The sequence below is a fragment of the Phallusia mammillata genome, chromosome 6 (assembly GCF_965637545.1).
Source record: "Phallusia mammillata chromosome 6, kaPhaMamm4.hap1.1, whole genome shotgun sequence".
Taxonomy (NCBI): Eukaryota; Metazoa; Chordata; class Ascidiacea; order Phlebobranchia; family Ascidiidae; genus Phallusia; species Phallusia mammillata.
This window is the reverse complement of record NC_137257.1, coordinates 11,469,176-11,487,026: the sequence shown is the minus strand read 5'-3', so window position 1 is coordinate 11,487,026 and position 17,851 is coordinate 11,469,176. Positions and strand designations below refer to the sequence as shown.

Here is a 17,851-nt window from a genome sequence, read left to right as displayed (position 1 = left end):
GTACAAAGCAACTTCATGCCATACTTAAGCAAAGAAAATTGCCATTTCTTCCGGCGGAGGCAATGATAACCAAGACGACTTGTCACCAACACATTTACGCCGTTTATTTTTGATTGTTTTTTGATGAAGGATATAAGTAACACCGTCTAGAACAATAGAACCTAAACGAAATTGACATCGATTAAAATGCTTCGATCGTATTGATAATCGGTTATATCTGTCCAAAATATGTTCAGTTTTTGTGTTTGCCATTATCCAGGGTTGCCATCGACTTAAAACCAAAAATAAGGACAACCGAAAAATTAAATTTTCATATGCAACAAAACAAACGTTTTTGAACAAATCTTTGCATTTATACAAGCCGTGACATATCACATGCAATATTTTGGCCAGAAACAATCTGTTTCAGTCACTTCTTGTGCGTTGAAAATACTTTATGCATCTTACAACAGCTCAGGTCTAGATTTACTTTTACTTGTAGCAGGGATTTGACCAGCAATTGTTGAAAATAAGACAAAAGAAGGACTCAAGTCAAAAATAAGGACAATTCTTAGTAATAAGGACAATGAACTTTTCTAAGACATAGCCCTTCAAAATAAGGACAAATCTTAGAAATAAGGACGGTATGGCAACCCTGATTATAACAGATCAAAATAATTTACACTCGGTGGAACTAGTGAGCTATGTCACCAGTGCTTGAAAAGGGTATCTTCGCACTTTGTAGGTTAAAGGGTCGTTCGTTGGTGTCAGTTTTCCTGGCTCGTGATGAGTGAATCAGGAGACCTGTGCGTTTCTCAGCGGGAAGTGGTGGAGCTTGTACCTATGTAAAGGGTTAGCTGGTAACCTCCTAAACTGGGGATGAAAAAACTAATTTAACAGTAACACTTCTAGTTAGATGTATTTTGTAATATTTTGGTCTAATAAAGTTAATGAAGATGTGATGTGATATGGGTATATAATTTTAAAAAATTTTTGTCACTGACCTAAATTTTAACTTTACTTTGGTAAAAAAAAACAATTATTTAAGTTGGTTTAACCTGAGATATAAACAATGGAGTATGTATTGTTTTCATAAAGTTATGAAACATGTCATATCTGAAGTATCTAATTGTTATGCAATGTATATGACTGTTTAAGCAATCAATCAGTTGAATTTATTTGTTTCAGCTCCAAGAGTATAGTAGTATTGACTGGGTGTAAATGTTTGTTTCAAGTGTAAAAAATGGGTGCAGCTGCAGCCACAAGTGGTTATGCTTAGGAGCTGACCCTATCTATGTGTGTGTGGCAAATTTGTGCATAAATGTTATGAAGCAGAAAAGAAATTGCACAAGAATAAAGTCTGCATGCATGTTAGAAATGTGAAGCTTACTGAAAAAGTTACATTTTTTGGCTACAAAACAGTCATTTTTGTTGTCAATTTCTTTTCAGTCAACTTAAAAGCAATATTTTGTAAGCATAATTCCTTAGTTGGTTTGCCTTTGAGTTATGCTTCGATCAAGAAGGCCATTTCAACTGCTGCAAAAAGTAGCGTCATCCACAAAAGCAACACAAATTGTTGTGAGAAATGTTAACAAAACGAAACAAGGCAACGCCGCTGTAATACGCAGACAATATGCAAGTACATCTCAAACTATACACAATCAGGCTGCAGCTGCTGCCAAAGCTGAGCCATTTATAAATGGAAGCAACGCAATTTATGTTGAGGATATGTATGAGAGTTGGTTGAAAGATCCGTCAAGTGTACACCAGGTGGGAATAATAATTTTCCAAACAGTTGTAATGTGTAAAGAAATATACCAATCTATGGTTAAGATGCTTTATTTCACTTCCAAAGTCACAAAAAATAAATGTTTGTTAATTTAAATTCTAAATTTTTCATTCAATTTTTCAAAACCACAATGTTGTACATTATATATAAATGACTTAAATTTCTCTTAAGCCCTTCTTGATTTTAAGTTATATTCATCTAAGCTGTAAAATATGTTCTTTTTTTCCTTTTTTTAGTTGTTCAAACACTTTATCAAGTTCTATGATCTTTTCATACAACCTAGCAATGATTTGAAATCTTAAAAGAATTAGATGATACAAACTGTAGCTTTAAAAACATAGTTCAAAAGAAATTCTCTTAATGTTTTTTTCGTCCCAAAATCTAAAAAAATTTCTAAAAAATTTCTTTAAGTAGACATAATTGTATAGTACACAAAGAGCTAAAAATAATATGTATTGGCAAGAAGATGAATGACGTTGCAATTTCTAAAAAAATGTCTGTTGTTTGATGTTATGTGACCCTTTCGCTTAAAAATTAAAATTGCACCAAGCATCAGGAAGAAACACAATAGGGGATCAAAGCTGAATTTATAGGTTTTTCGGCAATACCATAGAAAACAAAGTTTTTTTCACCTACTCTCACTCAACTGAAGATCGCCGTAAAACGGGTTTAACCGACAAAAGAAAGGCTCCCGTTAATACGGGCCGATTATTATTTGTGCACACGTCACGCCAGCTCAAGGCGGAACGCAACACCCCCATAACGCCCATTTTTTCGACCAATCGAGATGGCTTAAAGTTGTGTGGTGTGTCGGATTGGCGCACAGGTGCCGAAAACGACTCTCGCCGAAAAAATGTTGTCCGGGAAGTTTCTACAAACCTTGTTTGGCCATTTTTTTATTAGTGAACTCGGAGTTACATCTTTATATTTAGTATTTAGTTTTTATTTAGCGCGTTTGAATGTTTTTTTTGGGGGCAAATGCTACGTCATTCGAAAACTACGTCGTGTGAAGCTGTTTACAGTGGTACGCGCTAAATATAGCCTCTTTCTCATAATTTCGTAATACTTTCAAAACTGCACTAGCTACCACCTTTGCGCGAACAAACATGTGAATCGACGGTACACATACAAAGAATGAAACTACTTTTCTTATATATGTCGTTAAAAAAGCTTAAAATTGTTGCTCAGGGAATCGTTACTCTGAGAGGCTCCACCTTACATTTTTTTTATTAAAAACGACGCTATTTGCACAAAATAACGGAAATACCTTTTAGATTTTTAAGATTTTTTACAATGGTGTAAAATAAATAAGTCAAAAAACTTATTTGGTGTTTTGCCCCGCAGAACTTTGTTTATTGAACAAAGCGATGTAATACATTTTACCGAAACCTCGATAAAAGTTGTACCACTTAACAGCGGCATAGTGTTAGTGATGTGATGAACCAAAATTCCTGTGGCCGAAACATTACGGCCCAAAATGCCGTTTTGCCGACACTTTGTTTTTCGGTCCGAATAGTTTGATAATTCGACAGAAACCGAACTTTTTAATTGGCATGAAACTAATGTAATGTTTACAAACATTAGTGACGTAAACTATAGCTATACTTGTCCGTATGGTCAATATCTTGTCACCAGCTGTAATATCACCAATTAAAAAAAATCATAATTTACCTCAATTATGCAACCAGAGAACACGCGCGTCGTTGTCTGTCAAATATTAGATGTGTTGTTCTGCCTCGTATTACAAAAATTACTTTGGGTAGGTCATAAATGAGTTCAACTGCATTAACAACGTAAGGTTTAGTTTAAACGTCCACCAGGCAAGGGTTTTAGGTTATGCGTGATTCGCCCGTTGGGCTTTTCGTACCAACTTGACGTTATTAACGATAAGCGTTTTTTTTTTCGATTCTACTAGACCAGGGGTCTTAAACTCAAACTACTTTGAGGCCGCAGTGTTTCATAACGGAACGGAACGGAACGTTATACCGGAACGACATAAATCATTTTTAACTCAAATACCGGAACGACATACCGAAATAAAAAATATTCAAAATAACGGAACGAAAAACCGTTATTTTTTATTCCGGTATTTCGTTCTGGACATTTGACATGAAACAATTGCTGAAAATTTCGCGCCGTTATAGCTATAATAAGAATTGAAGCTCCAACAATTTACATCCGTTTGCTGGTTTTACCATCATTGACAGATGTTATGTGACGTAACAACTACCGACAATAATATTTGTGTGTTGCAACTTTCTTTATTTTTTCGCTTAAAAGTTGCAAAGACCACAAAGAAATGTTCATTTGTTAAGACCGGAATACCGAAAAATACCGTTATAAATTTATTTCGGTCAGACCGGAACGAAATGAAAATATAGGTCCAGAACGAAATAACGAAAATAATGATTTGCTCAGAACGAATAACGTTATTTGGTTTCGTTCCGTTCCGGTATGAAACACTCTTTGGGGGCCAAAAACAAACTTTTAAGTAAGTCGGGTGCCGCACTATATATTGAAAAAAAATTTGCAAGATTAAAAAGTAAATGTTCATTTATGCCATTAGCTACATTAAAAAGAATATGGTAATAAATAACAAACAAATTACTGTGTAGCAAAGTGAATAAGTCAACTGTGCTATATTGCTTTGTGTGGAAACAATGACGCAACAATATATAAAGTATGACGCAACAATCACAATTGCTGATTTAAAAAATGGGCTCGTTCAATCATCCTGTAAAAACGTTGCATATACAAATAGAGAATGGTTGAATCTTGTAAATTCACTGGTCTGACAGGGTATTCCGCCTAAGCAAAACACATACCCTTCGAGGGCCGCGTGTTTGAGACCCCTGAACTAGGCAGTCGTGGCAGCGGCGTTTCCCCTCCTCCCGTAAGCGAGCCCCAACACCTTCGTTTTTATTTTTACCACCCTTTAATGTTCAAATTGCAATTGTCATAATTGTAACGAATGCGAACAATTCATAAGTTGTGAAACAATAACCGCGATTGAAATCAATTGTGTTTGTTACGGAACAGTATTGGTCAAACATTTCTAAAAAGTGTAAAAGCATATAACGCATGACTAACGTTGGTCCGATTCCCGGGTATGCGGCATACCCGTCATTCCCGTGTTGGGCGCCTATGCATGCACCTATAATCGCTATTTCGGCTTAAGAATAAACACCGAATGATTGTAAAACACGCAAATACCCAACAGCAATAACGTGTTTTCGCATTTCTTCGCCGTGTGCACGCGGTACATTGCTAATCACTAACAAGGCACAGAGTCATTTATTAAGCATTCTGGTTTATGTCAAACATGTTATTGGCCCTAAACCGAATTATCGTCAAAACTTCCGACGCGTCAAACCCAACCTTAATCATAACGGTCGTATCTCTGCTTCAGGTTATGTATTCTTCCGAATTCGCCGTGATCTTCGGGTGTCTTGGTCGTCTTGCCTGCAACTTATTTTTTTAACATTTGGGAAATTTTATATTTTTAAGATTTGGGAAATTTGGTAACTGCTACAACTCCATGCTGTCAAACACCTAAGGTGGTGCGCTATTTGACATGGCATCTACAGTTTGAAAACACGATTTAGCCAAAGCAGTGGTAGGCAAACATCCTTGTTTCACTAAACACCTCAACCCCCCAGTTTATGCTGACTTGGTTATTCAATTTGTCTGGGTTCAAATTCCCAGAAAGCACTTGGGCTTAGGTTTTGCAGGTTTGGTTGCATTTATAAATACTGCATTTACATTTACAGTCATGGAACTCATATTTCCGAAGTGTTAATGCTGGTGTTCCACCTGGTCAAGCATATCAGTCACCACCTACTATAGGGGGTTCACCAGCTACAATTCCAGTAACAACATCTACAACTGTGGATGCAGGTCAAATAAGAGATGTAGTAGATGAACATCTCTCTGTACAAGCCCTGATCAGGGGTTACCAGGTAGAGTATCTTGTCAAATATGTTGATAAAGTTTGTAAAATTGAATCTCTACACTCATAGTCACCAACAAACGTAATACTCTTTGTATGTTTAAATGCTTAACATTTTAGCTAACCACAACATATATATAGGGAAAACTTTGAAGTAATTTTTAATCCACAAAATACATGTGTTATTCTTGCCTTTTAAGTGTCCGGCCTACTTTTTTGTTTATTTATGGTGCTTTTTTTGTTCTTTTTTACATAGAGTTACATGCTGTTTACATTTTCATGCATTTTATTATGACACATTGTGCGTGGTTTATATAGAAACCTTGAAGTTTGGTTGATGCATCAGATATAAAATCTATTACTTCGGATGTAGTAATCTACAACCAATGAACATGGGAATGGTGAAAAATCATTGATGTGTACACACGCAATGTGTCCATATTTTGCCTGTTTCATTTGAACATGTCATTACATACAGATTCGTGGCCATAGTATAGCTCAGTTGGATCCCCTAGGCATTCTTGATGCAGATTTGGACTCCACAACTCCACCAGAATTATCACTTAACAGTTATAGTTTGGGTAGGATTGGATTAGTTGTGTTATACATATAAACCTTAGTGGGCACTGGTTTACCTGCAGGTTTGCTTATTGTATTGAGGTTAATTAAATGCTTTCAATAAAACTGTTCATCAAATACAAAATTTGACTGATCCTTAACTGCTGCAAAACTGTTAGGTTCAGCATTAAAAGTGTTGATATTTGGGAATAAAAACTTATACAGTTGTTTGAGTAAACCTGCAGTGCTCCTTGTGTATTATCTAGAGTTGGCCATGGTTATGTTTTTGCCTGGTTTGGTAAAAATTTTGCAGCAAATTGGTATGTTTTAGCACCACTTTTCTTTTGGTATGTGTATGATGTTTGGTTGCAAGTCTATGAATGTTTATGTTTTGGAAGAGTTCAATTGTTTTCACACTCAGTTTCCTCATACTCACCATGAAAAGGTTGATGGTCTCCATTGCATTGTTTGCTATTGCATCATTTTACATGCATCGCAATGACAGTGCACACAATGTGTATTTTGATGTGTTGATATTTTCTTGAGAAAACCTATATCAGATTTCCCAAAGTTGAAATAGGTATTAAGCTCTGGATAAAGATACAGGACAAAAACAACAATCATAAGTTCATACTTGGAGAATTGTTCTTTCTGTTAGAACATTTTTAAACTCCTTCAGATCCGTGGTCATCTACTGAGCAACCTGGACCCACTGGGAATATCTAAGGGCAGAAGTGAAATGGATAACACATTTGACAGACTGTCAAGAAACATGCTAGTTATGGGAAGAGACAATCCATTTGGTACCAATGTCGTGTCAAACTTGTATATATTTGCATGCAGTGTAGCTAGCAATTTTTTAGTTGACTCTTTTAATGGTTGAGGAGTTAATAGCAAAAACACACAAAAATAATTACTTTTAATGTGGTGTTTTAAGTTTTCAACTGATTGGTGTACAGAAAAATAAATTTGATGTGAAGATGCTGTGCAGATGTCAATAATATTTTCATTTTACAGTTTTGCAATGCTGTCTATACATCAACAATGTGATAATAACCTATTCACTTGTGCTCCTGATTGAGCATTTTTTTGAATTCGCATTAAATCCCAGCCAAAAGCTTTTTGCTTTTTTGAAAATGTGGATCATTGTTTGTAATTTTCGTATTGTGTGTAAGCTTTTTCAAACAAATCAATCAAGGCAGTAAGAGCAATGTTGTTGGCTGACACAAGCTGTGCTAGGATCTACAATAAGATTTAACACAAGTTGTAAAAGTAGATGCTGGTTAAGAAATATTTCTCACAAACCTTCAACAGTTTATAGTAGCCATTTTTAATTTTTTAATCTGTTCATGTAATGTTCGTTTGTAACCAGGTGTCTTTAACATTGATATTTGTACTTTGAATGTTTTAACAACATGCCATGTGTGAGTGTGTGTTTGAGCTTACGTAGAAAGATTATAATTGATCACCGTTTGTATTGCAAATTTTGCTGCATGTGGTGCTTATGCTGTGACAGTGGTGTCTAAACATACAAATTTGCCCATTACTTGCAATGTTTTAAGAATTTTTGTAGTGTTTGTTATGCCTATACTATAGATTTTTAACATCTTTATAGAATGGTTCAAAACAGACTAATTTGTTTTTAGGGGAAAGCGAAATGGACAAAGTTTATCAATTGCCCAAAACCACAATGATTGGTGGCTCAGAAAATGCTCTTCCACTGAAAGACATAGTTAAAAGACTCGAGGTATTTATTAAAATATATTTACCTCAAACAATAAAACTTTTTCCAAAATAGTTTTGAACAGTTTTATGCATTATTATCATTCAAAAACTAAGAACAAACCTTTGAAATTTTCACTGATTTTTTGCAGGACACTTACTGCCGTAATATTGGAGTTGAGTACATGTTTATTAACAACTATGAACAATGCAACTGGATTCGAGAACAATTTGAAGTGCCTGGTGTTACTCAGCTCAAAGATGCAGAAAAATTACTGGCATGGCAGCGTGTCTTGAGATCAACAAAGTATGTGGGACGTGCATGTCTGAATTATACTTTAAACCAGCGATCTACTTGTTGCATAAAATAGTGACATTGATTTTAAGGTTTGAGGAATTCCTTGCAAAAAAATGGACCAGTGAAAAGCGTTTTGGTTTGGAGGGATGCGAGATATTGATTCCTGGGTTAAAAACAATCATAGATTCTGCTTCCAATCAAGGAGTGGACAGTTTTGTGCTTGGCATGCCACACAGGTAGGATTATTTATACCCATAAGTCGTGCATTAACGCATAAAAAATGAAAATCACGATGTTAGCTGAAACCAATTTGTTTTTAGGGGACGATTAAACGTACTGGCCAACGTGATTCGAAAAGATTTGGACCAGATCTTCTGCCAATTCGACAGTAATCTTCGGGCAGGTAAGATAATCTTTCATATCCCCTTTCAGGTGGGTTGAATATGTGGTCAACAGCTCGTATTTCATGTTTAGGTGACGAAGGCTCAGGAGACGTGAAGTACCATCTTGGTATGTCACATCAACGCATCAACCACGTCACAAACAAACTCATAAACCTGTCGTTAGTAGCAAATCCTTCACACTTGGAAGGTAATTATGTACAGGGTCTTGTTTATACGTTTGAACAACTTCGCACAATGAGCATAGTTAAAACATGCGATGCGTTTATTTTGTGACAATTAAATACGATAGTTTTTTAAGAAAAAAAACACCTTTATTTCATTGAATGCTTTTAGTGTACGAAAAAACGCAGAGACATTTTTTTGCCAAAAGCAGACATTTTAACACAGGCATTTTCAAAGACCAACATCAAAAACGAAAGTTTCTAAAACCTCTAGTGCCCCACTTACCTTTTACATTCGAGTCGTCAGACTTTCATACAAATATATATTACGGTTAGCTTACGGTCTTTTGCAATAATTTCCATATGATATCGACATGGTCCACTAAAAAGTTTCGCTGGTCACTAACTTCATAAATGGTAAAATATTTTCGACATCTTTCGATGTATAAACTTGTCGCTTATTTTTTTCTACACAGCTGTCGACCCTGTAGTTCAGGGCAAAACCAAAGCTGAACAATATTACCGTGAAGATACCGACGGCAAAAAAGTCATGTCTATCCTCATGCATGGTGATGCTGCATTTTCAGGACAGGTATTTTCAAATTATTGGCCTGTAGCAAACTATACAATGCAAATCTAAAGTCAAAAGATTCGATTTTCGTTGTTAAGAATGTTTTATTGCCCTGTACATTATAACCGATTCTTACTTCATATGTACGTGTATTTGCGTTACGCTTAACCCTTGCCCCGGCTGGTATTTGTACTAGGGCGTGGTTTATGAAACTTTCCATTTGAGCGACTTGCCAGCTTACACCACCAACGGAACAATCCACATCGTCGTCAACAACCAGATCGGGTTTACCACAGATCCAAGACACTCAAGGTATAGTTTTCATATTTATATTTTAGTACAATTTGAACTGTGTTGTATAAGGCGGCCTGTTTGTAAAATGTAAATTAAGCTGAACTGATACCACACCGAGTTCGTTTTACTTCACATTGGTTGAGTTTATAGTCATCTACGACGGCTCCATTATATCCTGGCAATTGGTTTGTCTTTTTTTATGACGACTTTCATGTTTTTTTGAATCCAGTGTTTCTCTTCCGTCAGAGGAATGAGTCTTCTAAAATTTTTGTGATTCCGCGACATCTCGCCACATTTTAGATTCAGACTGTTTTTACTATTTTACATGTTTATTTGTTATGTTATGGCGAGTCAAAAAAGACCAAGACCCATAAAGGTTAAAAAACGCTGGATTGTTCTAATACAAGAAAACATTCAGCATGATACATTTAAAACTATTTCGATTTCGGAACACTATATACCGATCTATTCATAAGTTTAATTAGGGCTGTTATCAAACAAATAATTATTTGATTATTTGAAATTTTTAATTATTTAAAAATTTATTAAATAATTTTTTACTCATTTCAAATAATCAAATAATTTTCTCCTATGCAGTACACCTCGATATATGTACAAAATCAATTTATTTGAACACATTGGGGACTTTTTTATGAAATTGCGCGTAGGCTACACAGAAGCACTTAAACATATGTTTTCAGCCTTATATTAATGTTCATTACCCAATCCCCCAAAAATGTTGGACAAAAAAGCATGATAATTTTTTGTTCATTCCGGTATTAGTTACACCCAGGAATAATTGAAGTTTTTCAAGCAAGTGATTAAAATGGTATAGATCACTATTCAATTCAGCCAGTATCCCAGAAAAAGATGTTGTAATAGCGTAAAATACACACGGAATATGTACAGATGGTTTTGCCAAATTACGTAGGATAATTGAAGTTTGTCCCTATCTGTACTAATTTATTATTTTAAACAGAAAAAAGATGTAGCCTAGCATACAAAATTTGTTTAGTAGTTTTAACTATCCTTATTTGATAATGACTCTGGGACTTACACAGCCGGTATTGTAAATTATTTGAATTATTTGATTATTTGATTTGAAAGGAAAAAAATTATTTGATTATTTGAAAAATTAAAAACCTTTATTTGATAACAGCCCTAAGTTTAATGATGAAAATAACAGCCCAAACAGACGTAAAAAGCGACATGCTTATTGCCATTTCCTTTATCAATCAGTAATTTATTCAGTTGCAAACTTATTCTGTCATTTTTTGCTGTTTTACGTAGGTCATCCCCGTATTGTACAGATGTGGCGATGGTCGTGCGAGCCCCGATTTTCCACGTCAATGCGGACGATGTAGAAGCTGTCATTCATGTTTGCAAGGTAAGGTTACGAATACCTGAAATGAACTTTAAAAATCCATTCCCTTTACTTTAATTGTCCAAACACACGTTCTCCACGATTGCTGATAGTTCAGTTTTTAAGTTTTGCCCCAAATACATTCGTAAGCTGGATCAATAAATAATAGACTTAAATACCTTTTAAATACTACGGTATCGATAGGACCAATATTTTAGAGACAAAACGGATTGTAAGTTGCTGTGCCACATTTAAGAACCGTTAATATTTCGACTCAATAGCTTTGCTCATTTCAATAAAGTGAAGCGCTATTTCCGTTTGTTACTTCTCTAATTAATTATTTGCGCGACCGCCTGTCAGACTTTAAATAAGCTATGTAGTCGTTAAGGGAAGGACGCTGCTAATATGTGACGTGTGATATGACATTGCAGTAACCTTTGCTGTGCTGTAGCCGTGCCAAACAAATCGTTCCTTCGAAACGTTGTTGTCGTTTAATGACATTGCGTGCTTACGTTGTGCAATTCCAAAGTCCGCTATGGTGCCACCTTTTGTGTTTAACTTTACTTTGGATCGCACCAACGTACTGTCAAGTTCATTGCAAGGTTGGCATGCTCGCCTTCCTAACATCTGTGCGTTCTGTGACATGTATGTGACGTCATGTGACAAGCAAAACATTGGGATGATCTTGCGATGGTTCGCTGCTCCCTGCGGTGATTTTGTCTCGTGATTTGACACACTTAATTGTGGTGATAACTTTTGCAGGTCGCAGCGGAATGGAGAATGAAATTTCAAAAAGACGTCGTTATTGACTTGGTGTGCTACAGACGAAATGGACACAATGAGGTGGGCGGGTACGGGATAACAAAATAAACGGCACAAATTGTGTTTTAAGTATGTCAAGCTTTGCTTCACACCTTGCATTATGGAGCTAAAAATCAAGGCCAACAACAGACTGTTGAAAGTTGCTGCGGTCAAAACTTTAAACACGATGCCAAAACGAAATTTCACGCAACTATTGTGTTTGCAACCGAAACTGTGTTTGTCTATTTTTTTCATTTTTCTGACAGGAATGTTTTCATAAAGAAGGGCTTGGCAATAAACAAGTTTTTGTTACTCATCAAAACAGACCAAGCACACCCAATCACCTGTTAGTAAAGACAACGTTAAAAACTCTTTTAGGCGTCCACTGTCATAAAACCTGTTTATTACCAAGCCCTTCTTTATGAAAACATTCCTGTCTGTTTGTCGAAACTAGTCACGTGATATGGATTTCGACACACAGACTTTCTATTTGGTAAAGGCTCCCCTTGTCCTGTATTGCGACATCGGCACAGTAACATGATATCGTATTTTCCCACTGTAGTGTGAATTTTGTTTGAAAGCTTTTGTTAAACATGTAGCTATATGGGGATAAAGTGACGATTGTGTAATCCACGTGACTTTTGCAGATGGACGAGCCAATGTTCACGCAGCCGCTGATGTACCAAAAGATACGCAGCCATCCAAATATATTTAAAATTTATACGGACAAGCTAAAAGCCGAAGGGTTGGTGAAGGAAGAAGACGTTGAGGTAATACTGTAATTTATTAGCAGGCATTTGTAAGATGCAGCGAATAAGTATGCGCTTTTATACATTTGTCTTGAAACAGTCCTACATAAAATGTTTGTGATGGACAATTCATTCGATTTAAGATACAAAACCAGGCATTGTTTCTTATAGTTTGCTATATTTTTCTAGTTTAAATTGGCGCTAAGCGGATTGTGATAGAGTAAATAGACCTAATGATGGTCATATCATTTCGAACTGTTAAAAATTGTTTTCTTCTTCTTAATGCTACTAACAAAAACAATTTGTTGAGCAGCATCTCGATTTAATAACAAATTAATAGGTTTATGTGTTACCTCAATTTACTGCGCCATTATGCCAATGACTTTGTTGCAAACTGCCAATGAAAAACATGAAAAAACTATGAAAACATCACAACCTGCCACCAAAGGACAAACATGTTTCAATTTGAATAACAGTTAACACCACAAAACTATGTTTATGGGCTTTGGAACAACCTAAATTAATGTACAGTGATGCTTGTCTGGTACAGTAGTGCTTGTATTGTAGTACAGTACTAAAAAAAACTGTATTGTCTAATGTTATATTTCTCCGAAATAAAGCGGTGGTGAACTGTACCTTCCTGCCACGAGCTAACATAAACGAGCAATGTTGTGTTTGTGTTGTTTTTTCTTTAAAACGGTGTTTTAACACTGTACTTTGCTGATACGCCTTGTTTTCTTAAAATTCTCGCTTTGTAACTGCGAAATGTCGATTAAAACGCACCTCGAAAGTTGCTCTGCTAGCGGGCAAAATTGCATTGCTGATCTTGTTTTTGTACACGCAGTCACGCACATTGAGTTAAACTATTGTCTTTAATGTCACGAACATGTTAAAATGGTTTAATTATGTTTTACGAATGTCTTGGCCTAATATACTTTGAATTTCCTTACGTGTTTTTCACCATTTATTACTAGCATCTTGTCGTTTCGTGTTGTATAGTATCATTTTGTGTTGGGCAAACCCTAACATTCCTTTACAATAGTCGAAGGTGAAAGAGTACGACAAGATTTGCGAAGACGCTTTGGAGTCTTCGAAGAGCATCAGCCAGCTCAACTTCCGCAGTTGGCTTGATTCACCGTGGAAAGGATTCTTTAAGGATCCATACGGAACTGTGGACCTCAAGATAAAGGATACTGGCATTTCCGAAGAACAACTACGTCATATTGGTCAAGTATGGCATTTTTAGGTTAATCTGATTGGTAGAATGTTAATCTCGTTTAGTTCGCAATTATTAAATGATGAACAAAACCGAACAGTAGATTTGGTGTTAATTTCAACGACAAGTGATATTCAACCAGTAAAAGTATGATAAACGCAACCCCTCTCCAATTATATTATCCAGAAAAAGTAAAGAAAACGGATCTTTGAATGGGATTTACGGAAAATCATTGGTTTTTACCAAATATTAGGTTAAATGCTAAGGCTCAAAAAATTAATTGCTTATATTCACAACGCGTCCTTAATATGTTTTTCGAGTTTTTGTAGTGATTTGACAAAAATCACAGATCTTTTTTTGAATGCGCAACTTTTGTTAAAGTCATTATGTTTCGTCACAGCTCTTCTCTCAGCATAATGAAATCAAAATCCATCCCGGCTTGCGACGTGTCCTTAAATCACGTGAGGAAATGGTCAAAAACCGTACGATTGATTGGGCTCTCGGTGAGGCGATGGCATTCGGTTCTTTACTCACTGAAGGAATGCATGTTCGTTTAAGTGGACAAGATGTTGAACGTGGAACATTTAGGTACATAGTTTGTTGTTTTATGTTTAATAAATCATGTTGTTCAGCTTGTATTAAGTTTGAATCTTAACAGGACAATTTATTTTGTGTAATAACTGATACCCAGTATAACCTGATGTACTAGCCTAATATTGTTTGCTTTTTGATTGTGTCGTCACTGACAAACATGTGACGTGTACACGTGGGAGAGTGAACAAGCTGAATTGATTCCCACGCAGAAGTTATTGCAACTTGTTTATCATATTATTCCTACAGTGTTAATTAACAATGTGTTATCTTTTTAGCCATCGTCACCACGTTCTTCACGATCAAAAAGTGGACAAGAGTCTTTACATTCCCTTAAATGATCTGTCTAAGGACCAGGCGCAATACACAGTCTGTAACAGCTCGTTGTCAGAATACGGAGTTCTTGGTTGGTTATTTGCATTTGTGATTTGCACAATTGTTTGGTTTCACTTTCAGATTGTATGGAAGTTGTGCAAGGTTTGGAGTATTGGTTAAGTTTAACGGTAATCGACACCGGTTTAAATTTGCCTCCAGTAAACTACATAAACCGCCAGGCATCAAATCATTGGCCCTTCATAGTACAGAGCATGAATTACTTGCACATATTTCCAACTTTACGTATCATTTTAATAATTTAAGTACATCAACCGTGTTTAAAATAGAATATACGTCGGTTTAAATTGCCGTTGAAACTTAAACCTAATACTTTTCTAAACAACAAAAAGGGCAAAAACTTTCAAACAAAATATGTTCTGATGCCTTTTGCCTAATTTGCTTTTGCTGATATAATAATTTGAGTCAAAAACTCCGAAATTGTTTTGACAGGCTTTGAACTTGGGTATTCGATGACAAATCCTGACGCTCTGATTTGCTGGGAAGCCCAGTTTGGCGATTTCAACAACACAGCTCAATGTATTATCGATCAGTTCATATCAAGCGGTCAGGCCAAATGGATGCGAATGAGTGGTTTGGTTCTCCTTCTACCACATGGATACGAAGGAATGGTTAGTTTGAAATCTTCGTTTAACTGCAGACATTTGAACAAACGCGTTTGCCCAATATGCCCGCTTGTAATACACGATTCTAAAAGTTCGAAGAAATTATTGGAAGTGCGAAGAAATGGTTTGTTTCTATCGAATTTTTGCTGGTCGTTATTGGGGTCTTTTGGGACATTTTTGTGAAAATTCATGATGTAAACTGCACGCAGTTGTATAGTAACAATAACTGTTGCATTTTTTCATCCCCCACTTTGCATAATTCTGTTTTGTTTGAAATACGACAAAAACGACAGCATTTCAACTTAAAAAATTTAATACTGGACTGTAGCTTTAATTCTTAGTACATTTAATACACTCTGCACTAATTTAATCCTGATTTTTTATAACTTTTTCGTTTCTTAAAGGTAAACCCTTTTCATGGTAAAGCTGTTGTTTCATTACAGGGTCCTGAACACTCGTCAGCTCGACCGGAAAGATTTCTTCAGATGCAAAACGACGACCCCGACCATTTTCCTGATGTCCACTCAAGTGACTTTGTCGTTCGGCAATTACAAGACGCGAACTGGATAATTGCCAACTGCACCACACCTGCCAATTTGTGCCATATTTTAAGGAGACAATGCAAATTGCCGTTCAGAAAGCCGGTTTGTTACACACAAAACACACACAACACAAACATAAAAAATACAGACATTCACTCTGCTTGTCATAAAAATCACCCAATGATAAAAATGTTTTTGCCACCAAAAGACTTTTGAATTCGGAAAAAATAACACAATTAGCTTCAAAAATATATTAAACACATTGCTTGCAAAAGGCAAGTTTCCGGACGCTTCAAGGTTATGAAACCTTTTATATACGACAACACTTTTTACGTATAACTTTGGACCGCCTCTTGTTGCCCAAGTGCATTTTCAACTAAAGTGACTTAAAAACGTTAAACGGTTTTCGTTTGCTACCGGAACTAAGACTTTGCCACTCGATGGTTTTCTTTTTTATTTCTGTGTTGCGTAAATTGTTCAAACTTGCATTTCTGCTGCTAAAAGTGGATTGAAACTTAGAATTTTGACTCTTAAAATATATTAGGGTCTGAAACGTTACAAGTATATTTTACTCCATATACTTGTCGTAAATTTTGTTCATCGTCATCAGTGTAAACCACCCAATGGATGGTTAAAACAAACATATTTGTTACTTATCATAAAATACAACTTTTGTTTGCAGTTAATTCTCTTCACGCCCAAGTCCCTGTTACGTCACCCGCTCGCGCGATCGTCATTCGATGATATGTTGCCTGGCACGGAATTCCAACGAATTATACCCGACAGTGGACCAGCGTCTGAAGAACCAGAAAAGACACGTCGTGTGATATTTTGCACTGGCAAAATTTATTATGACATTCTGAAAGAAAGGGATGAACGTGGCCTAACAAAAGACGTTGCGATAACTCGTGTGGAGCAGGTCGGATAAGTGAATTATGGAATGCACCAAATGTGTTACCACTCAATTGCGAAAAGGCCTGTTAGTACATTGTCATTCAGAAAAAAGGCAATTCGTTTCGGCATTCTGCAGGGTGTAAGCTGTTTGAGATCAATGTACCAATCTGTTCTTCAGAAAATAGCATTGCAAACTGCTGACAACCAGATGTTTTACAGCAAAAAGTCCACAGTTTTTTACACACAGAAGACTGTGTGATGCTGCGATAATATATTTTTGTCATGATACAAATTACTAAGAATGTGTTTTTTCATATAATTTTGTATCTTCAGATCGCACCTTTCCCATTTGATCTTGTCCATGCTGAATGTGAGAAATATCCCAATGCTGGTATTCATTGGCTGCAGGAAGAGCATAAAAACATGGGTTTCTATGACTATTGCAAACCAAGAATGCGGACAGCTTGTAATTGGTCACGACGTGTTCAGTAAGTTTTGTCCAGAAAATTCACCTTGTTTTGTGGAACCCAAGGCCTTTTAGTTACCCTGTATTGTTTCACAGTTATACAGGAAGAGCTCCAGAGGCCGCGCCAGCAGCAGGTTCAAAATCCAAACATGTCAAAGAACACAAGAAGTTGCTTGATGATGCCTTCCGAAAGCTTTAAATTTTCCGCACTTGTGTCTTGCTTAAATGTTTTTTTTCAATTAAATATAAATTTAAGTGGTGTAGAACAAAAAAGTAGCATTGTTTCTCTGTATTTAATTCCTATAAATTTGTAAGACATTATTTTGTTATTTGGTTTTTCTTGTAACATACCCTGTTAGCCTTCTGAAGTCCAATAAAACTTCTTAGCTAATTATTTTGGTAGTAATGGTGTTTATCTGAAGTATAAACCCAGACCATAAGGTCCTTGCCTGCACCTCGCGAAAATACATGTGACCTAACAGTCCTTGTACACACAGTTCTTTTGC

At 36.0% G+C, this 17,851-nt stretch overlaps 1 protein-coding gene across 1 annotated transcript; it reads left to right on the top strand.

Annotated features, from left to right (window-relative positions):
• Positions 1-1,407: 1,407 nt before the first annotated feature.
• LOC145232253 (2-oxoglutarate dehydrogenase complex component E1-like) lies at positions 1,408-17,739 on the top strand. Its single transcript, XM_080096811.1, has 21 exons — positions 1,408-1,749; positions 5,539-5,727; positions 6,955-7,078; positions 7,922-8,022; positions 8,150-8,304; positions 8,385-8,531; positions 8,616-8,698; positions 8,770-8,886; positions 9,337-9,452; positions 9,628-9,743; positions 11,016-11,112; positions 11,851-11,931; positions 12,537-12,659; positions 13,681-13,869; positions 14,255-14,442; positions 14,724-14,851; positions 15,271-15,449; positions 15,887-16,087; positions 16,668-16,904; positions 17,213-17,367; positions 17,442-17,739. Exons 1-21 carry the CDS (start codon positions 1,486-1,488, stop codon positions 17,542-17,544), a joined length of 3,093 nt encoding a protein of 1,030 aa, XP_079952937.1. The 5' UTR covers positions 1,408-1,485; the 3' UTR covers positions 17,545-17,739.
• The last annotated feature ends 112 nt before the right edge of the window (positions 17,740-17,851 follow it).

Excerpts from the sequence above, each read along its gene's own strand:
- LOC145232253 (XM_080096811.1), top strand. The coding sequence starts at position 1,486 with ATGCTTCGATCAAGAAGGCCATTTCAACTGCTGCAAAAAGTAGCGTCA. Across the intron at positions 9,744-11,015 it reads ACAGATCCAAGACACTCAAG|GTCATCCCCGTATTGTACAG; the intron begins GTATAGTTTTCA and ends TGTTTTACGTAG. Across the intron at positions 16,088-16,667 it reads AATTGCCGTTCAGAAAGCCG|TTAATTCTCTTCACGCCCAA; the intron begins GTTTGTTACACA and ends TTTTGTTTGCAG.